Source organism: Lactuca serriola, chromosome 3 (assembly GCF_051521515.1).
Source record: "Lactuca serriola cultivar US96UC23 chromosome 3, Lser_US96UC23_V15, whole genome shotgun sequence".
Classification (NCBI taxonomy): domain Eukaryota; kingdom Viridiplantae; phylum Streptophyta; class Magnoliopsida; order Asterales; family Asteraceae; genus Lactuca; species Lactuca serriola.
Window position 1 is genome coordinate 246,959,523 of NC_136410.1, and position 23,001 is coordinate 246,982,523.

The 23,001-nt window shown below is 39.4% G+C and overlaps 1 protein-coding gene across 1 annotated transcript; it reads left to right on the forward strand.

Moving 5' to 3' along the window:
• The first annotated feature begins 12,753 nt into the window (after nucleotides 1-12,753).
• Nucleotides 12,754-14,435, forward strand: LOC145094859 (uncharacterized). The gene is made up of 7 exons (XM_079032860.1): nucleotides 12,754-12,945; nucleotides 13,026-13,098; nucleotides 13,174-13,254; nucleotides 13,345-13,408; nucleotides 13,498-13,585; nucleotides 13,672-13,756; nucleotides 14,208-14,435. The coding sequence occupies exons 1-7, from the start codon at nucleotides 12,845-12,847 to the stop codon at nucleotides 14,289-14,291; spliced, it is 576 nt and encodes a 191-aa protein (XP_078888986.1). The 5' UTR covers nucleotides 12,754-12,844; the 3' UTR covers nucleotides 14,292-14,435.
• The last annotated feature ends 8,566 nt before the right edge of the window (nucleotides 14,436-23,001 follow it).

The following is a 23,001-nucleotide window of genomic DNA, read 5'->3' on the forward strand; positions in this document are numbered from 1 at the left end:
AAGGTCATATTCAGACATACCTAACTCTTCTTCTTCTTCTGCAACACCCTTTCCTTTTGATATAAGAGCCAGTGATCCTATACCAGAGACCACTATCGCTTCTTTGGTTACTTCACTTTCATGGGACTTAAGGATTCCAACAAGTTTTGCAAGCGACTAAGATTTGAACCGCGCATGCGCTTTTACGGTAGAGACCACAGCCATCCATTCGGTTCTTAGTCCGTTCATGATAGTCACCTTTTGCTCAATTAACTTTCTTTCTATTCCATGCTTGACCATTCTGCTGAGGAGATGATGGAACCGATCAAACGTCTGTACGAGTTTCTCCTCTGGTTTCTGTATGAAAGCGCCAAATTCTGACAGTAACAAGTTTTGAGTTGAGTGTTCCTGATCTTCATCAGTTGAATAGAGTTCTTTCAACATGTCCCAGATTTGTTTAGCAGTCGTGCATGAACCAACTAACCCAAAGGGTTCATATTGCAAGGCGAATCTTATCATTCGCATGGCTTTCACATTACATAGCAACTTGTCTTTCTCATCCTATGGCATCTTCTGTTCATCTGCTACCAGCTTGTTGTACTCTTGTTTAGTCTTGACAGTAGTGTTCATTCCCGAATGAACAAATGGTCCAAGAGTGTTGGCTTCCCAGATGAGATAGCCATGATCTTCAGAACCGATCACGTAGTCTTCAAAGTGAAGCGCCCATACTTCATAGTCTTGAGTATAGAGTATGGGTATCCTAGTTGTAAATCCGATGCTATTTGAGATGTTGATGGGATTTGTTTGCGAATCATCGTGAGACATGTTGAGATTTTTTTAGAATCAGACTGTTAAAATCGAGATTAGGGTTTTGTCTAAAACAACGTTTCCTTCGAAACAAAGAAGACGACTTGTTATTTATACGATAAAAGCGGAAACCCCTAGGAATTCTGGATACAGAAGGAATTGTATTGATCACACAAACTCTTGCTCTGATACCAATTGTTAGAACAAAGTTCTATCAGGATCGATTGATTCTAAGTGCGCAAACAAGAAAGTATGTAAAGTGAACAAGAATATGGCTTGAAGACGTTGAATAATTAATGCTTCAACACCTCAGAAGAGCTCAATTAAGATCTTCGACTGTAGAGGTGTTTAGGGTTACAAAATTCAATCGTAATTAATAATACGTATTAACCATTATGCATACATGCATACATATATATAGTCTAACCCTAAGAGATAATCACGGATGGACAGGCCCAACCCGGATATATACAAAAAGCCCTAAGACGCAACACAATAAGCCCCAACAGATAATCATTGAAATTATGTTCAATCGATCTAGTTCACAAAGTAAGGATCATAGACAAGCATAGAGTGCATACTTGGTGTATCGCAAAGCTATTGCTTAGAAAAACATAGTGTACATGCTTGGAGCATGGGACAACTAATGTTTTTAATTTAGGTATAAATTTGATAAAACCGAAAAAATGAATAATGAGTAATCAGTATGGTGATAAATAAAAGTGGTCTATTTATATTCATAGGGTTTGATACCATATTTGATTCATTCATTCTTGTGTTTCACTTTGCAAGTTTTGACTTCCATAATAACTAGGTTATGCTTCCGGAATTACTAAGTTATTCAAACCATCCACAGTCGGTCATATATTGGAAGTAGATATGAATCAAGACTGTCATGGGTTGGCTTGTAGAGGTCCAAGTTGGTGGACAAAGTTGTGCTACAACACTCATGAGTGCTCATAAGTTTTGAGTATTGGATTCAACCCGCGCTCATTTGAATCACTTCATGGATTTTATCACGAGTGATCATGAGACGATAGTATCTTATATTCTTCAAACCTAGAGATATGAGTTGTTACTATGAGTTGGTTGTACATTGATTGCCCGAAAACGCATTCGGTAACTCGATGTTATTAAACGTGCCATTGTGTATGATTCAACAAGTCGTAGAACAAGGCATATGAGTCGAAGTTTATCCATTCCTTTTATCTTCGGGATAAAAGCGATATATGTGGGCCCCTCGATGATTTAATGCTGATACATGTGCGTGCTTGGCCAAGCCAGGACTGATTTGATTTGTTCAATCAGTCAATCGTCATGAATCGGAAATCAGGAAACAACAAATGGACAGTGTGACAACCCGAAATTTTCATTTGTATAAACTCCGCAATCAAGCACATCAAAAATTTTCCAAATTCATCTCAAAACATTTTTGGCCAGATTTAAGCCCGTTCGAGTATTTTATTTTATATACGTCAAGTAAACAAAAAATAAGGAAGTATACTTTAGAGTTTGCCGTATATCACGTAAGTCTCGAAACTCCAAAAGTTTGGAGTTTACAGACGTAAACATGGAGTTTACGGCCGTAAACCCCAAAGAGTATAAATATGACACTTAGTTATTTTTAGCTCATTTTTCACTTCCTAGCCCAAGAACACCCAAGATTATCTCTCAAGTATCATATCAGTTTTACGTCAAATCCGCCAAAATGCAAGCGTTTTCTTCCTAGATTCGTTCATATAACACCTTATCTAGTGTTTATACTCGATTTCATCCATGGAAATCTTCTCTTTTCTTAGAGCTTCAAGTGTTCATCTAAAACACCAAGAATACCAAGAACACACACTAGTGTTCTTGGCCAAAATCGATCATTCAAGCTCCTAGATCATAAGTACACCTGACCTAGCTTCTTGTGTCCTTAATATGAACTTGTTCACTCGAAAATCATCAAAATCCCCATGTTCATATGTGTTTATGGTTTGGGGAGACCTCCTAAAACCGTAAACACCTTCAAAGGATGTCTAAGTGCACTTAACACCTTCCAATGCTTATATAAGTGACTAGAACCTTGCATAAGAACACCAAGAACACACACTAGTGTTCTTGGCCAAAATCGATCATTCAAGCTCCTAGATCGTAAGTACACTTTCCCTAGCTTCTTTTGTGCTTAATATGAACTTATTTTCACTCGAAAATCATGAAAATCCCCATGTTCATATGCGTTTACGGTTTGGAGAGACCTCCCAAAACCGTAAACACGTTCAAAGGGTGTTTTAGTGCCCTTAACACTTTCCAGTGCTTGTATAAGTGGCTAGAACCTTGCATGCATAAGATAGAAACACCAAAACACTAAAGAAATGGACACACATGAGTTTACGATGGTAAACCCATGTGTTTTCGACCGTAATCTCCCAAGGAGTGGTCCAAGGACCGTAAACTCCAAAGTGAGGTCATTTCGAGCCCCAATCACTTCCTAAGCCTTTGATTCGAGTCTAGCATAATTCCTTGAGTGGTTTAGGACCTTTGAACACCCAATGACACCACTTCCATGAGTTTACGGCCATAAATTCATGGGGGAAGTGGTCTAGAAACCGTAAACACCCCTAAGGGCCACCATTTGAGGAGTAAACTCCAATGTGAGGCCATACTCTCTTTATATGCAACCTTTGGTACTCCTAGCACTTGTAGCAAAGTGTTTTCATGCATTAGGATGTCCTTACTTGCATAATTAGTTATTAAATGACTAATTAGATACTTAAATGTATCATTACATGCTAAATAGGATTCACGTGTGTGGTCAAGTCCTCACTTGACACATAGCATCCTGTACCATCGGTTCATCCGAAACACCCACGTCTGGTGAGTTCATACCCCTGAATTAACCTTTTAAATGATTTTAAATGCTCTTATGGGGGGAATACAAGTTGAACTATAGAGTTATTATATCAATCACATGTGATTAATAACTGTATAGCAAATAGATTTTTGCATGTAAAACTGCTTTATCCAGCTAAAGGTTTTCAAATCTTGTTTTTATAAACTGACATCAAGTCATAAATTCTTATTGATAGATTTTCCAAAGGTTTTACCAAAACTTCTCTTATGATTTTATATTGTAAAATGCATTCCTACATATGTATAGTTATATAAGAAATGTTTGAAGGACTTAGGAAGGCTAACTCACTTTAATTCCTTTTCCTTGTTTGGATGTGGTTTTAGGGTATCAGGTATCCGTCCGAAGGTCAGTTAAATATTAGTTGTATATCATGTATACATATGTAGTCATAAAATAACTATCAGCCAGATCATAATCCTTTGGGTAGCAAAGGCATCTAGATAACTTTTCAAGTAAACTATAATAGGTATAATTTAGAAACCAACCATAACCTTCATGAAGGGGAACCTAGTTATATCTATATTCTAAACACTTATACTTTTTAATAAAGAGAAAGGTTATAGACTTCAAAACACGAGATACATCCTCATGACACGGATTCCACCGTTGTCAAGTTGGTAACTAGAAATTCCTGGAGGGAGAGCAGGCATTATGTGTATAGATCTATACAGGACAAACACTCCCACATCCTGAATGCTAGCTACAGTCCAGGCCGACCAAGCCAAGGGGTGACAAATGTCACATCCATTCCGACGCCAGCAGGTCGTCAAATATTTGATCGTCAATCAGTATGGTTACAAGTATCTTTACACTTACCTTATAATTCATGGCTTTAAGGTAATAAGTATTATCATGGTATTTTCTGTTGGAATCGTGTCTAAGGCTGCAACTATATTAGGCAAGTATTTGACCCGGTTGTGCATGGTCCTTTTCGGTTGCCTTCACCATAGCAACTTGACAGGATGATTTATTATGAGAGAAGAAATATTATTAATATATTATGAGAATAATATAAAGAATAATAATATTATTATTTGATTAATATAAGTCATAAATTAATAAGGAATTAATTTGGTGACTTAAAGAGATTAATTGAATAAAGGGGCATAAACTGTCAAGTGGTTGATAGTTGTACTTTGGGCTATAAATCCCTTATGGATAAAGGGGGACGGTTTTAAGGACTTTGGATAGGCCTTGAATTCATCCAAAGGCTTATCAATTAGGGTATTGGATTGCTTAGGGCCAGAATTATCCAATTAGGGTTTAAGGGTGAAACCCTAGGAGCCTCACTAGTATAAATAGACCCTAGGGGTCAAGGGAAATCGACACTCTTGCATAGAAACAAAACCCTGGCCGATTTTCTCTTCCCACTCCTCTCTCTAAAATCATCCTCTTGCTAGTTGGTGTTTGTAAGCCATTAGAGGAGTGACAATTGTGACTCTAAAGCTCCAAGGACAAGAAGATCAAGCAAGTGATTCAAGGTAAACTTCTAATTCTGATTTCATATTGTTATTATACTCTATTAGCCATTAGAAGTCTTGGATTCAATGTATGTTCAGTTAGAGAAACCTAGATCCAAGCATTAGGGTTTGCATGTGCACATAGGAATGTTCATATGGCTAAAACCCATCAGTGGTATCAGAGCCTAGATTGGTTTCTATTGAATTGATGAATTGGTTGCTTGTTTGATGCTTGCTAAATTCGAATTTTATGTTTCTGTCTGAGGGACTCGGCGAGTCCCATAGTAGACTCGGCGAGTCCATTGGGGTACTCGGCGAGTCCTAGTGTCAGAAAGAGCAAATATCGGGATTTCTTGTTGTTTATCGTTGAGATACTTGCCTTTTCTAATATGTAAATATTGTTGTTGGACCCTAGCCCTAATTTTCTTATTGGGTGATAATTAGGGATTCAAATTCTAATCTATCTTTGTCCTTTCTATTTGTAGATGTCGAATGCGAACAACGCTGCTGCTAGCTCGTTCACATTGATGAGCCTTTGCCAAAAGGTGACTTTCGATGGAACGAACTTTAGCGAATGGATAAGATATATTTGCACAATTGCTCGCTACGAGGACAAGGAGTATGTCCTCGATGAGAAGCTCAAGAAAATCAACCCATAAATCGCTACTCCGGCTGAAATGACTGCTTTTGAGACTCATGAACGTGATGTGACGAAGGTTCATTGCATCATGATAGCCACAATGAACGCCGAATTCCAAAAGTCCTATGAGGACATGTAAACGTACGAAATCCACCAAGGCTTACTGGAGAGATACCACCAAAACGCGAGGCAGGAGCGTTACGAGATTTTCACTAACATGATTTCCGCCAGAATGGGTCATGGAGAATCTCTAACCGTGCACCTGCAAAAGATGCAAAGGTATGTCGATCGTCTTCACAAGTTGAACGTTGACTTTGGGGAAGACTTGGTGATCGACATGGTGCTTCACTCTTTGCCTCCGTGTTACAATCAATTTAGGATGACCTACCACATGAACAAAGAAGAGGTCACCCTAAGTAAGCTCCAATGTCTCCTTAGGGTTGCTGAAAGCAACCTCAAGGACAAGTCTGTTGCACCCACTCCCAATCCACCCGCTGCTCCTGTTTTGGCCATTGGGCAAGGAAGAGGCAAGAAGAGGAAGGCTCCATCTAAGAGCCACCGCAAGGGAAAGTCCTGAGATGGTTCCTCTTCTAGTGGGACCAAAGTTGACCCGCTAAGCCTAACCCTAACCCAAAGGAGGCAGAGTGCCACCACTGCCACAAAATAGGGCATTGGAAGAGAAGCTGCCCAGACTACCTGCAAGCCATCAGGGAAGCAATGATCAAGCTGTCTTTCGCAGGTATATACACAATTAAATCTAATGATTCATCTCATGCTATTTCTTGGGTCCTTGATACCGGTTGTGGTTACCACATTTGTTCTGAATTGCAGGGACTAAGAAGAAATAGGGATGTGGAGCATGGAAGAATAAATCTAATCATGGGGAGCAGAAGATCGTCGCCTGTGACCAAGATTGGAGTGTACTCTTTAGTGCTTAGGAATGATTTATGTTTAGATTTGAATAATTGTTGCTATTCGCCAGAAATGGCAAGAAACATCATTTCATTTCATGGTTTGTTTAGACAAGGTTTTAGATTTGCTTTTAATAATGAGAATGGTTCTATTCTTGCTTATCTAAATGGTGTCTTATATTTTGAAGCAATACCATGTAATGGAATTTATGAAACTGTTATGATTGTAGATAACTTAGGAAATGATGTTTTATGCATGGATTCTTCCAATGGTATGGATAGAGCATCCTTGTGGCATTGTCGTCTTGGACATGCCAACAAGAAGCACATAGCCCAACTCCAAAAGGATGGGGTGTTGGAGTCATTCGACCTTAGGGAAGATGACACATGCGAGTCTTTTTTTCTTGGAAAGATGACTAAGTCACCCTTCACTAGTACATGTGAAAGGGGTGAGGGCTATTGGACCTCATACATACCGATGTATGTGGACCGTTTAGATCAACCACAAAGGATGGGAACCGCTTCTATGTGACTTTTACCAATGACTATAGTAGATATGGGTATATCTACTTAATCAAGCAAAAGTCAGAAACGTTTGAAAAGTTAAAAGAGTTCAAGAATGAAGTGGAGAATCAATTGGGTAGGAAAATCAAGATGCTTCGATCCGATCGAGGAGGAGAGTACCTAAGTCTTGAATTCCACGACTATCTCAAGGAGTGTGGAATAGTTTCACAATTGATGCCACCTAGGACACCGCAGTTGAATGGTGTGGCAGAAAGGCGTAATCGAACCTTGTTAAACATGGTTCTCTCTATGATGAGTCGTGCTTCACTATCTATCTCTTTTTGGGGGTATGCCTTAGAGACTGCCGCCCATATCCTTAACCGAGTCCCTACTAAGAAGGTTGCCAAAACACCTCACGAGATGTGGATAGGGAAAGCTCGCTCGTTAGCACATATCAAGGTTTGGGGTTGCGAGGCTTTTGTAAGACGAGATACTTACGACAAGCTCGAACCTCGTAGTGAGCGATGTATTTTCATCGGCTACCTGCAGAAATCCTTTGGATATCTCTTCTATAGACTAAAGGACAATGTTGTCTTTGTTACGAGGAGAGGAGTTTTCTGAGAGCGAGAACTCATATGCCAAGGAGATAGTGGGAGGCAAATCGAGCTTGAAGAGATTCAAGAGTCGATAGATGAAGGAACCTCTACCGCTGGCACTCAACCCGAGGAGGAAACTCTGGTTGAACCGATTGACGAGTCCTTACCTCTTAGACGTTCTGAAAGAACTAGAGTTCAACCCCAGTTTTATGGTTTTCATATTACTACCGAAGGGGACATGTATATTAGTGATGGTATGCTAATAAATTTGGACGAACCTAGTAGCTATAAGGAAGCCATGGCAGGCCTGGAGTCTGCGAAATGTAAAGAGGCAATGGACAGCGAGATCCAGTCCATGTATGACAACGAAGTTTGGAATTTGGTTGATAATGTGCCTGGACGTAAGACCGTTGGGTGCAAATGGATCTTCAAGAAGAAGACCGACGTGGATGGAAACGTACACACATATAAAACGCGATTGGTTGCAAAGGGCTTTACTCAAACTCCCGGAGTTGACTATGATGAGACCTTCTCACCAGTTGCAAAAATAAAGTCTATTAGAGTGATGCTAGCAATTACCGCATTTCATGATTATAAGATTTGGAAGATGGATGTCAAAATTGCTTTCCTTAATGGGAAGTTGGCTGAGGATGTTTACATGGCTCAGCCAGAGGGTTTTGTCGATCCGAAGCATCCAAATAGAGTGTGTAAGCTTGAGAAGTCCATTTATGGACTTAAGCAAGCGTCTCGTAGATGGAATCTTTGCTTCGATGAGAAAGTCAAAGAGTTTGGATTTGTACGAAGCGAAGATGAATCATGTGTATATGTCAAAGCCAGTGGGAGTATAGTAAGGTTCCTTGTTCTGTATGTTGATGACATACTACTCATAGGAAACAACGTCCCGACTCTGCAGGAGGTTAAGTCGTGGCTCGGGAAGTGCTTCGCTATGAAGGACCTCGGAGAGGCTTCCTATATTTTGGGAATAAGGATAGTGAGAGAACGAAGTAAGAGACTAATAGGACTTAGTCAGAACACTTACTTAGACAAAGTACTAAAATGTTTTAGTATGGAAAACTCGAAGAAGAGAGAATTACCGATACAAAGTAATGCCAAGTTGAGTAAGACTCAAATTCCGAGTACTGAAGCTGAAATAGCATAAATGAGCCGAATTCCATACGCTTCCGCAGTTGGCTCAATCATGTATGATATGACTTGTACTCACCCTGATGTAGCCTTTGCTTTGAGCATGGTTAGTAGATATCAAGGGAACCCTGGCAGAGCCCTTCAGATTGCGGTAAAGAATATCCTTAAGTACCTTCATAGGACGAAGGAATGGTTCTTAGTCCTTGGAGGGAGTGATGACTTGAAGGTGCGAGGGTATAGTGACGCCAGCTTTCAGACCGACAGGGACAACTACCGTTCGCAGTCGGGCTGGGTCTTCACCCTGAATGGAGGATCAGTAAGTTGGAAAAGTTCCAAGCAGGAAATTGTAGCTAATTCAACGTGTGAATCAGAGTACATTGCAGCGAGAGAAGCGTCGAAGGAGGCAATATGGTTGAAGAACTTCATCGGTGATCTTGGAGTTGTACCTGCCATAAAGGAGCCCATGGAGATTTTCTGTGATAATGAAGGAGCGGTTGCCTTGACCAAGGAACCAAGGGATCATGGTAGATCTCGACATATCGACAGAAAATATCACTTCATTAGACATCGTGTAGAAGAAGGACAACTAGTGGTGAAGAGGATATCATCAGAAGATAACCCAGCAGATCCGCTTACGAAGGGACTGAGTAGGGTTAAGCACTTGCAACATGCTAGGAGTATTGGGCTGAAGGATGATATTAGTATAGATTAGAGAGTAGTAGAAACGTGTAATAGATAAATGTAATTAACATTTGATGATTAAATAAAAGAGTATTATTTATGGGTAATGTTACTGTCTTATGTTGATTGTTTAACTATTGTTTCACTTTGCATGTTTTGACTTCCAGAATAATTGAGTTTATTAAGAATAATCGAATTATTCAAATTGTCCACAATCGTTCATATGTTGGAAGTAGATATGAATGAAGATTGTCACGAATTGGTGTGTAGATTGTCTAAATGGTATTAGACATTGCAAAAGTTTGCTGCAACGTTCATGAGTGTTTATGAACTAGTTTTGAGCATTGGAACAAACCCACGCTTGCTGGAATGACCTTATGGAATGTGATAAAAGGGTGATCGCAAGACGATAATATCATATGGTCTTAAAACCAAGATATATGGTTTGTTATTTTTTAATTGGTTGTACATTGATAATGCGAAACCGCATTAGTAACTTGATGTTATAAAACGCATTGTTGTGTATTGTTGATTAATGAATAAGTAAATGCATATAAGTCGAAGTTTATCTGTTACTTTTATCCTAAGAGGGTAAAAGCAATATCTCGACCGCTCGATGATTTGATTTGACTTATGTGTCAGGCCCGGTCAGAACTGAATTGATGTGTTCGATTAAGTTCTATGTCAAATAAATCGGAGATCGAGAAACCAAATGCTAGACATATTGGTTCCATAGAATTGTCAGTATGATATTTAAACAGAGGACTGTACGATCCCTTATCTGAAGGACAAAATTGATTAGATCAGAGTTTGACAGTGTCTTTGAGAGCTACGATTGCTAATCGGATTATACTTGTGTATATAGTTACTAGACTTATCCAAGTGGGAGACTGTCTGAATAGTGTCTAAGGCTGCAACTATATTAGGCAAGTATTTGACCCGGTTGTGCATGGTCCTTTTGGGTTGCTTTCACCATAGCAACTTGACAGGATGGTTTATTACGAGAGAAGAAATATTATTAATATATTATGAGAATAATATAAAGAATAATAATATTATTATTTGATTAATATAAGTCATAAATTAATAAGGAATTAATTTGGTGACTTAAAGAGATTAATTGAATAAAGGGGCATAAACTGTCAAGTGGTTGATAGTTGTACTTTGGGCTATAAATCCCTTATGGATAAAGGGGGACGGTTTTAAGGACTTTGGATAGGCCTTGAATTCGTCCAAAGGCTTAGCAATTAGGGTATTGGATTGCTTAGGGCCTAAGTTATCCAATTCGGGTTTAAGGGTGAAACCCTAGGACCCTCACTAGTATAAATAGACCCTAGGGGTCAAGGGAAATCAGCACTCTTGCATAGAAAAGAAACCCTGGCCGATTTTCTCTTCCCTCTCCTCTCTCTCAAATCATCGTCTTGCTAGTTGCACTACTAGAAAAAAGGCCTTTTACGACGCGCAAAATACGACGCTCATTGATCTATGTTACGCAAAGGAGAGTGACATTAGAAAAATGTCATCTCTTCAAAAAATTTAAGGATAGAAGACACGCATTATTGCGCGCCCTTAAATTAGTGTCTAAAAAAAACACGGAGGGCACCTATAATAAAATGCACGTCGTCTAAGGATGTCGCTTTATAATTTTTAATGGAACGCGCGTTCCATCCTTTAACAGTAGGGGGAAATGAAATTCTGAAAAAATTAAAAATCCCGCCTTCCTTTTTTTTCTCCTTTCCCTCTTGCCCTGGACGCTCCTTCCTTCCCCCTCCCGACATTGACTGTTTCTTACTTCTTCCCTCACTTCTACCTACTGGAACCACCATATCTCCCACTCGATGTTGAAATTGTTAGAAAAATCCCTAATTATACTCTCAAGTCTAAATACAGAAAAAATAGAAGATGGTGAAGAAGTAGCAGTAGAGGAAGTGGAGGATGAACAGTCGAAAATGGAAGGAATGGCATCAATAGCGTTGTTACTAGATGGGTCAATCTCGGGTCATTTTGTTCAGCTTCCCGAGTCCGTTTATTACCAGATGGGTCAATCTCGTCTTTTTGTCTCGACTTCATATCTCTCTGTAAAGCAAGCGACGACTTCATATCAAAAGTGGAGGTGGCAGCCTAAAGACTGTAATTTGCCAAAGTAAGCATACCTGAAACGTGAAATTGGCAAATTGGATTGCACAGAAACGCGATTGGGATCGGGAATTTTGGTTTTGGAACGCCGATTTGTGAAATTGGGATCAGCACATCCTTTTGAATCGGTTTGTCTTCCTTTACCTCTGTACTCTCACTCACTCTCTCTCTCTCTCTCTCTCTCTAAGCCCTAAGCTGCCACCATCAATAATAAAATAGTTCGATCAAGTTTAGTTCAATTCCTGATCATCGATTTGAAATTCTATTTCTGATATGACCTTTTGTGCAATTCTTTGACCTTTTAATCTTAGGGTTTATCTTCATGAAATCTAATCTTTGTGAACGAACTAATACACTTTAGGATTAGGGTTTAGTAATGGGATTCCTTCGTTTTTATTAGGGCGATGTGAGTAATGAACCAAGGAGAAACACACAACATTGTAATCAAGAAGAAGATGTTCCAGTCTTGGTTGATGCAATACTTCCATTATCTGCAGCTGCCATGGCTTTGCCACCTTTATCTATTCGAGGTGATTTGGGAGTTGTTTCTACTGCTGGAGTTAGATATGCATATCCACTCCTAAAATCATTTGCAAAAATGGGACCTCAAGGTGTTCTTGGTGCCACAAAGCTTTTACGCCCTTTTTCAGAAATAGTTGATTCATTGGGACTCAAAGATCCTTTCATTAGAAATTGGGTGGATCTTTTGTCTTTCTTACTTGCTGGAGTGAAATCCGATGGTGTTCTTTCAGCAGAAATGGTACATAATCATATCATACATTAAAAAGTTTCTTTTAAGGTAGTTTTACTTTTTGGTATGATGGAATTGAGGAAGGAATGGAATGGGCTATTCCATTACCACATGTCCTCATCCATTCCATTCCAACCAAACAGAATCCATTCTATTCCTTCATATTTTATAGTTCTCTAAATGTCTAATCTTTTGCCTGTATATATATCCACATATTTGCAGATTTATATGTTTGCAGAATGCTATAAACCAGGTTGTAGTTTAGAATACCCTGTTGGTGGAACTGGAGCACTTGTTGAGGCTCTTGTTCTCAGATTTTCCTTCTGATAAACTTCCAAAAATGTCAGAACCTTCACAACTTATGACAGAAAATACACGTTCTGATCTTTATGTTGCACTCCCTGTTCTCAGTCAAGGAAAGAAATGGGTCTTACTATACAGGTAAAATTTCATCTTCATCATATTTTCAGTTTCACATTATTCTTGAATCTTGATATATCATTATCTTTTTTATATGTTAGTACATGGAGGCATGGCATATCTCTTTCAACCTTATATAGAAGAAGCAATCTTTGCCCTGGGTTAAGTCTACTGGTAATGTCTTGTCTTCAGTAACTATGCAAAATGTCAACTTTACCCTTTAACTGAAACTTGATTAAACATTTTCAGGTTGTTGGAGATCGTAAAGGTGCAGTGTTTGGTGGTTTAGTTGAGGCACCTTTGAAACCATCAACAAAGAAAAGATACCAGGTTTGTAATTGTTTAATTAAGTTCGTTTCTCTATATGTTGACAAAAGACTTTTCTACCCTTTTTCACTATGATGAGTAAATACTATACAGGGATCGAATGATACATTTGTGTTTACAAATACACCAAGGCGTCCTGTTATATATCGCCCCACAGGTACTGCATTTTCTTGATAATATATAAAAAAATCTTTTATAATTTTAATATTTATTTGGGATTTATTATGTTAATTGTGCATTTATTAGGGGTGAATCGGTATTTTACTCTTTGTTCAACTGAGTATTTAGCGCTTGGTGGGGGAAATCATTTTGCATTGTATCTCGATAGTGACTTGTAAGAGTGTTGCACTTGCATCATTCCTATTTTTCTTTTTGAGGGATAATATGGTAATTTGGCAATTTGCATATTTTTTTCCCCAGATTGAATGGGTCAAGTTTGGCCTCAGAAACTTATGGTAACTCTTGTTTGTCACACACCCAAGAATTTGAAGTGAAGGAAATTGAGGTGCTTTCTCTCACTTATTTTTGCAAAAATTACATTTTTGGTCCTCGAGTATGGCTGATTTTGTTCAATTTGGGTCCTACAAAATTCTCTTGCAAATTTGATCGTTATTTGAGGTTTTTGTAACGTTTTTACTCTTTGTTCCAAGTAAAATGAGTTGGGACTAAAATTGAAAAGATCAGCAATACTCAGGGACCAAAAATGGTCATCTTACTTAGAACAAGGACTGAAACTCTACAAGAAATTTCAAAGGACCAAAATTGTAAGAGAATTTTTGGGGACCAAAATTGAAAAAATGGTTCGGGACCAAAAATAGTCAAATAAGGACTAAAGTTGCAAGAGAAAACTTTTTGGGACCAAAATCAGAAAAATTAGAGATTCTCAGGGACCAAAAGTGTAATTTAATATAAATAGTTTGCATAAGTTGAGTTGATATGAATGTCAATGTGTGCAGCTGTGGGGGTTTGTATATGCTTCAGAGTATGAAGAGGCGATATCAATGTTGAGGGCAGAAGCACCTAGGATATGTCGATGGTAGATTGACGATTATGCCCTTCATCTTGTATATATTTTAACATGGGTGTTCCATTTCCATTGCTATGTTTGTTGAAACTTGGTTTGTTGGGTTTCAACGTAGATAACTTTTTGGATTTATGATATACGTATAAAAGATTGATAAAGCGAGGGGTTTGTGTCAACAAGTTAATGGAAATATATTTTCTGATTTTGTTAATCTTTTTAAAGAGCTACTCTTTCCACTTTTCATCCTTAACAGATAACACTTTTTATCTTTTTCTTGTTTTCTCTTTCAAATGGTGTACCTTTTAACTTTTATGGATGACCTATATAATAGTGATAACTACAATTAAACAAAGTAGCATCCACTTCTCAGGTTTATACTGCCCCTGATTCTGCCTGGTATAAAATGCCTAAGTCTACAAGGTGAGCTTTGTGGTTGGACATGCTTTTACATTGGTGTGGCTGCTGTTGCTTTTGGATGCTCTTATTATCACCTCAAACCAAATGATGGTCACCTTGTTTGGGATCGTTTGCCTGTAAGTTATATCATTCCTCATATTTAACAAATTTCAATATATAAATGATTAAATTCTCATGTTTTCTGTACTTTTTTACTAATTCACAATCACAGGTACAATAGATGCAAATAAGGAATCTTCACGATCACATGCCATTCTTCGTTCATAAATCTTGCAAGAAATGAAAGAGGTGCAGATACAACTGATAATGATAAGAAAACAAGGTAAAGGTTGGAATATAGAATGGAATGGAATGGAATGAGTCATTCCATTCCATTTCTTCCCTCTCTATTTTTCTCTCTCTCTTTTATTCTAATGATCAAAGTTCTTGTTTTTAATATCAGTTTCCTTGTTCTCTTTTATACTTGATGCACCTTTTATTTGCAGGCTTGGCCTGTGCGTACTCCAAGGCCTGTTGCTTTCAAGCTTGTTGCTGATACCCCTCTTCTTACTGGACAGGTAAGTTTCAAATCTTTTTGTTGTGGATTTCTTATAGTTTCTTTTTGTTGTGGATTTCTTATAGTTTACTTAGCTTCTTAAATCAAAGAGTATAAAGCTTTCCTAATGTGTTCTAATAATTAAGAAAACGGTGTTTTTTTGAAAAATACTGATGGACTTTGCTATTTTGTTGTATGGTGTATTACCTTGGATATAATTTGTTTTTACAGTTTTCTCTTTTTATTTAATTTAAATTTGGATATAAGTTTGTAACACATGGGATTTATGATTGCAGCAAACAATCTTTCTTTTCTTTCTAGACATGATTAAAGGCATGTTTTTGGCTGTAGTTATTGGACCACCTGTTGTGGTTGCCATCATTTTAATAATACAGTTATTATTCTATCTCTGAGAAATTTCATTTGCCATGTCATCAAAAGTTGCCAGATGGACTATTATCTTTCATGTTTGAGTTGGTTCTCAACTTGTAGAAGAATAACATAAAATATTTTGGCATCTAAGTGTAAAAAATAATATTTGAACTCATAAGTTCCTTAATAATACTTTATTGTGTTACATGTACTTTATTACTTACTCATAATATATAATTCAATCTGATTATTGATTATATATTATGAGTAAGGAGAGCATTCTAAACATTCTGGAAACTTTAAAAGAAGAGGGAAATAGGGTCTTGTTCAATGCTTTAGCTGTGTTTGCTCTAAGAGAGATCAACTTATCACAAGTAAGTTACTGTTTCACCCTTTTATTTAATATTTTTGTGATTGAATGAAAGTCTTAATGAAAGTAATTGACAACCTTTCTCTGTAAATGATGTTGTGATTGTGGGAGAGGTGTTGTGTTTTTCTCTGTTGCTAGGTAACCTTCTCAACAACAACATTCTACTTAAGCAGGTGAGTAATCAAGATTAAGGGAGACTTGTAATCATGTTTGACATTCCTTTCCAGTAAGAAAAAGAGTTGAATGATTATTTGTTAGTTTTATAGGAATGTATAACCCATGTTAGCAATGTTTTATTTTTGTTTAACATTTGAATGATTCTTTGTATGACATTACAATTTGTGTAATTTATTTTATTTCTTGAGTATGAAATTTTATTTTATATTATGCAATGGATTGTATTTTTTATATATGGTATTTTATTTCTATTATGAGAAATTAAATGCAAATTTAATTTAAAAATTAATAAATATATAAATTTATTTTTTTTAAACATTTAAATTTACGATACGCAAAAATGTGTGTCATCTTCATTTATGACATGGCCTTTCTTTACAGGGGCTTTCTTGATACGCATTGCGTGTCATTAACACGCGCGTCGTAAGGTTACGACACGCGAATGCGTGTCATCTTCCTTTATGACAGGGCCTTCCTTGATACGCATTGCGTGTCGTAAACGCGCGTCGTAATTGCGCGTCGTAAATGAGCGTCGTAAATGCGCGTCGTCTCTCTTTATGACAGGGCCTTCCTTGACACGCATTTGCGCGTCGTCTGAGCCTTTTACGACGCGCAATGAGCGTCGTAAAAGGCCTTTTTTCTTGTAGTGTTGGTGTTTATAAGCCATTAGAGGAGTGACAATTATGACTCTAAAGCTCCAAGGACAAGAAGATCAAGCAAGTGATTCAAGGCAAACTTCTAATTCTGATTTCATATTGTTATTATACTCTAGTAGCCATTAGAAGTCTTGGATTCAATGTATGTTCAATTAGAGAAACCTAGATCCAAGTATTATGGTTTGCATGTGCACATAGGAATGTTTATATGGCTAAAACCCATCATTTTCTATATATGAAACCATCATAACCTATTTTCCTAGTTATATACTAGGTCACGTTATAAACTTTTAACCAACCCACATAGGGTTAAAGGCTAATTTAGACTCTCCGGGGCGCGTTGTTCATTCAATACCATCCTGGAGTCCGTATTTTATTCTTTTAGACCCTCCGAGGCATGTTGTTCATTGAACACCACCCTGGGGTCTGTATTTGATCCTTATAGACTTTGCTAGGCCTATTGTTCATTTAATACCACCTAGAGTCTGTATTTATTTACCCTTTTTAGACTTTGCGAGGCGTCCCGCCTGGAGTCTATGTTTTGTTTACCTTTAGACTTTGCGAGGCGTCCCGCCTGGAGTCGATGTTTTGTTTACCTTTATCAGTACATCAATAGTTAGTTACCATCGGGGTAACATAGGAACATATACAACTATACTAGAAACAGGAACATATACATCTATACTAGAAACATGAACATATACAACTATACTAGAAACAGGAACATATACAACTATACTAGAAACAGGAACATATACATCTATACTAGAAACATGAACATATACAACTATACTAGAAACATGAACATATACAACTATACTAGAATGAGAAACATTACATATACATGAACACGTTAACAATTGTGATCCACTGTGTCGGAGCATGCCTTAAATGTCATGGCTCGAGTTGTAGCCAGAATTCTCTTGGAGGGAGAGCGTGAGTTTGCGTATAGATCTATACTGGATTGACTATCCTACACCTTGCTGCTAGCTACAGCCGGACCTGCAGGTCTGCGGGTGCCAAACGTCATTCCGTTATTACGACCATTCATTATGTCGTTGTTACCAGTCGATAGCATGGTGCAATTTATCACATTATACCTTAATATAAATCCGGTTTAAGGTAGTTAGTACAGCAGTAGTTACTATTATACAAAACTACAGTACTACAATGATTTACCCATTACATATTTTAGTGATAACCTCACTTAAGCATTAATGTACAAACTATATTTTATTAAATGCTAGTTACACTTGAGAAATTACACACTTTTACAACAAGCGAGTATACAAAACAGTTAAGCCTTGGTAGAAGGTTACTTTAATAGAAAATATAGGTTTTTCTGAGAGATTCAAACTTTTACAAACACTTTCAAACACTTACTTACATTTTTACAAACTTATATATTGAGACAGGTTCAAACGTTTTGACATCAAACATTGACACTAAAAATACTTATGAACTCACCAGCTTAATGCTGATAAACTCTTTCAAAATAACTTGTATTCTCAGGTCATCAGTAGACAGGTACCGAGGCCAGCTTTTGAGAAGATGGAGCGTATTCAAGACTCATCTTATTATTTTGATTTACATTATTTTGGTGTCTATAACTGTACAGAACACACTCGTATTAAAATTATATATTTAATGCAATGGATGATGTTGTTTGCTTATTTACATTTACTGTGTGGTGATACTATACATGACGTCCTCCGCCCTAGAACGTTTCTGCCGTTCTTGGTTTTAGGGTGTGACAGATTGGTATCAAAGCATTGTTTATAGTGAATCAAGTATATCAACCCATAAAAGATATACTAAACTATAAACCCAATAGGGATTAAAGCACTCTAACCAAGAGTCTATGCTTTAAATATTAAAATATCTAATTAAGTATAGTAGTCTGCATTCATACTAAAATCAGTGTCACAATGACAAGAACAAAAGTATTACGATTGTTAAACATCACAAGTGAGCTCAGGGATGTATGGTCAGTCCTGGGAATGGCATAGCCTGATCAACTATGTTGGTCATAGGAGTGATTAGCATATGCCCTAGAATGGTTGTGATGTGTTCACAAGTCTAAAAACTTACCAACAATACCACAAGAAGATCAGTAGAACTTAAACTTAAAATACTATAGGTGTATTTTGTACTACTAGTTACACGTATACTATATTCTTATACCTCTCTTCTCGCGTAGATCTAAATGGCTGGATTCCATCATGGCGACTCCGAGCCTGAATTCAACAACCTACCGCTTGTAGGTCAAGCCCCGAACAACAACCCCGACCAGCTTTTCCAGGACCTACTCCCTTGTGGGCAACCAACTTGAATCGCTGGAGTGATGAACAAGGTCAACCCTTACCATACTTTGGGGACCGAACCTTTTACAACGTCAGCGATGGTGGCTCTGCTGACCGAGCTCTGCCTGTCATTATCCGCCGAATAGCTCGAAATGTCGATCAAGGTCGAGCAACCATCGACCGGGTCATGGAGATTGATGCCAACTCAGGTGTCAACACAGTCCGCATCCGCCGTCTTGAAGAAGACATGGAACGGACCCGGAGAGCTTAGGATCGACACCTTCAGAGATGTTTCGTCAAGTGTCAGACCTCAGGGCTCGCCCGAGGAATTCCCATCGCCGTTAGATGATGTCAAGTACATCTCTGTCTTTTGGTTAAGGATTAGCCTTGAACATCTGTGCTCTAAGTGGCACTTGTCTGTAAAATATTCCTAACTTTTAGTACTCTAATTAGGAACCTAAGGACCGTCAATCTTGTCTGTATGGTATGATGTAAGACCTACTGTTAGGTCGATTTTCCCTGAACTTATTACATCTGTAATACCAGTATGATTGACATCTATCTAATATGTGGGAAAAATCTATACACTTGTGTTTTCCTACTAATATTCGTTGCTATGTTTTCAAACACCCATTTAACTGTTGGGCTATGGTTAGTTAGTCCATGTGTCACTCTCACGTTGCTTACGAATTGATTCTTACCAATTTTTCTTATCTTTATAAACTTATAGCTGAAAGATGCCTCCTCGCAAATCTCCCAGGAATAACCCTGCACCTCCACCGCCTCCACCGCCTCCGGTCATCGATACTGCAGCCCTGAATGCTGCCGTAGCTGCAGCAGTGGCTACTGCCATGGCTCAGTATCACTCATCCGATGCCAGCAGAAGTGGAACCCCTGTTGAATCTATTCCGGTCGAAATCCTTGTGCGCTCGAGAGAGTGCTCCTACAAGGATTTCACAAACTGCAAGCCGAAGCCTTTCTATGGCACCGGCGGAGTCATTGCCCTCTCGCAATGGTTTGAGAAGACTGAATCAGTCTTCGAAATCTGTTCATGCCCTGCTGCGTGCAAAGTTAAATATGCCGCATGCACCTTTGAGGGAAAAGCCCTAATGTGGTGGAACGACCACGTTAAAGCCCTAACGCTCGTCGTGGCTAACGACATGGGCTGGGAAACGATGAAGGACCTCATGACTGAGGAATACTGCCCGAGGGGCGAAGTCCAGAAGTTGGAACAGGAACTCTGGAACCTGACCATGAAGGGCACCAATTTGATCGCTTACACTGCCCGATTTAGCGAACTGGTGGCCCTCTGCCCCAATATGGTCCCCACCGAGGGGAAAAAGATCGAACGGTACATATGGGGGCTAGTGCCTCCGTACCAGGGGACTGTCCTAGCATCAAACTCCGCTACCTTCGACAGTGCCAAGCGTTTGGCACAAAGACTCATTGACCATGGAGTCAAAACCCCTGCAACCACAACCACCCTAGCCATTCCAGAACCCTCCAAACCCGCTGACACTAAGCGGAAATTCTGGGATGAGAAGAAGAAACAGCGAGCTGCCAAAAGACAGCAAATCGTGGCAGTACATGCCGCGGTAACCCCTATTGCTGCTACTGCTCCGGGGAAGCAGTATGCTGGAAGTTTGCCGAAGTGCAACAAATGCAACTTCCACCACAACGGCTCCTGCAACAGGAAAGGACACACCGTCCGTTTCTGTAAATTCCCGGCATAACCGATCTCCCAAGTCCCTGGCTCTGGCGCGAGCCCAACTTGCTATGGATGTGGTGTAGCAGGCCACTTTAAAAGGGACTGCCCCAAAGTGAGAAATGCTGGAGGAGCAGGGAGGGTACTAGCTATAGGCCACGGGGAAGCAGTTGCTGACCCAACCGTGGTGACTGGTACGTTCCTCCTTGATAACTCCTATGCATGCATTCTGTTCGATAGTGGGGCGGAGCGAAGCTTCGTAAACCATAAATTTGCTTGCATGCTTAAGCAACAACCACACGCACTTAATGAACAATTCACAGTAGAAATGGCCAATGGGAAAACTGAAAGTACTAATAGCATATACTTAGGTTGTACCCTAACTCTAGATAACCATTCATTCCCAATCGACCTTATGCCGGTCTCAATAAAAAGCTTCGACGTTATTATCGACATGGATTGGTTAAGTCTTCATCGTGCCGACATCATGTGCTATGAGAAAGCAGTCCGTCTAAACCTCCCGTCTAATGAAACTCTTATAGTCTACGGCGACAAACCGGGTGCGAGTCTTCGCATTATATCAAGTATTCAAGCACAGAAATATCTGCGCAAAGAATACCACGCATTTCTTGCTCGCGTCGTCGACACGAGCCTAGAAACGAAAGAACTAAAGAACATCCCAGTAGTGAGCGACTTCCCCGACATTTTCCCAGAAGAACTACCCGGGTTACCTCCGCAACGACAAGTCGAGTTGAAAATTGACTTAGTCCCAGGAGCTACCCCAGTAGCCAAGTCGCCCTACCGTTTAGCACCAGCTGAGATGCAGGAACTCTCTGGTCAACTTAACGAATTGCTCAGCAAGGGCTTCATAAGACTGAGTTTCTCACCTTGGGGAGCACCGGTCTTGTTCGTTAAGAAGAAAGACGGATCATTCCGTATGTGTATTGACTACAGAGAAGTCAACAAACTGACGGTCAAGAATCGTTACCCTCTGCCACGCATAGATGATCTATTCGACCAACTGCAAGGGGCGAACTATTTTTCTAAGATTGATCTGAGATCCGGATATCACCAGTTACGAGTGCTAGAGGAGGATGTGCCGAAGACAGCCTTCCGAACTCGTTACGGACACTATGAGTTCGTGGTGATGCCATTCGGATTGACCAATGCGCCCGCAGTCTTCATGGATCTGATGAATAGAGTGTGCCGACCTTACTTGGATCAGTTCGTCATCGTTTTCATTGACGACATCCTGATCTACTCCCGAAGAATGAAAGAGCATGGAGATCACCTGCGAGAAGTTCTAGAGACATTACGAAAAGAGAAACTTTATGCGAAGTTCTCGAAATGTGAATTTTGGATCCGAAGAGTCGAATTCTTAGGACACGTGGTAAGCGAAGAGGGAATCCACGTGGACCCATCCAAAATTAAAGCCATTGAGAACTGGTCAGCGCCAAAGACGCCTACTGAAATTCGCCAATTTCTAGGTCTCGCTGGCTACTACCGCAGGTTCATTCAGAACTTCTCCCCGAATACCAAAACCTCTTACGACCCTGACCCAGAAAGGCGTGGCCTTTGACTGGGAAGAGAAACAAGAGAGAGCGTTCCAAACGCTCAAACGAGCCTTGTGCACCACGCCAATACTATCCTTTCCCGAAGGAATAGAAGACTTCGTAGTCTATTGCGATGCATCGAATCAAGGGCTCGGATGTGTCCTGATGCAGCAAGGTAAGGTCATCGCCTACGCCTCGAGACAGTTGAAGACATACGAGGTTAACTACACGACCCACGATCTTGAACTTGGAGCAGCGGTGTTTGCTCTGAAGATCTGGAGACATTACTTGTATGGAACGAAGAGCACTATCTTTACCGACCACAAGAGTTTACAACACATATTCGATCAAAAGGAGCTCAACATGAGACAACGACGGTGGGTCGAGCTACTCAGTGATTACGAATGCGATATTCGTTATCATCCGGGTAAAGCCAACGTAGTAGCAGACGCCCTAAGTCGGAAGGAATATTCTGGTCGCAAAGTCAAGTCGTTATCAATAACCATCCATTCACACTTGTCTAAGCAAATTCAGGCGGCTCAACTTGAGGCCATGAAACCTGAAAATGTGACGAGTGAATCCCTTAGAGGGATGGACAAGAATTTAGAAGCCAAGGGTGACGGAGCCTTATATTTCAT

Bases quoted from the DNA above. Each gene is read 5' to 3' on its own strand.
- LOC145094859 (XM_079032860.1), top strand. From the start codon at position 12,845: ATGTCAGAACCTTCACAACTTATGACAGAAAATACACGTTCTGATCTT. The intron at 12,946-13,025 runs GTAAAATTTCAT...TTTATATGTTAG, and splicing joins AAATGGGTCTTACTATACAG to TACATGGAGGCATGGCATAT. The intron at 13,409-13,497 runs GTACTGCATTTT...TGCATTTATTAG, and splicing joins TGTTATATATCGCCCCACAG to GGGTGAATCGGTATTTTACT.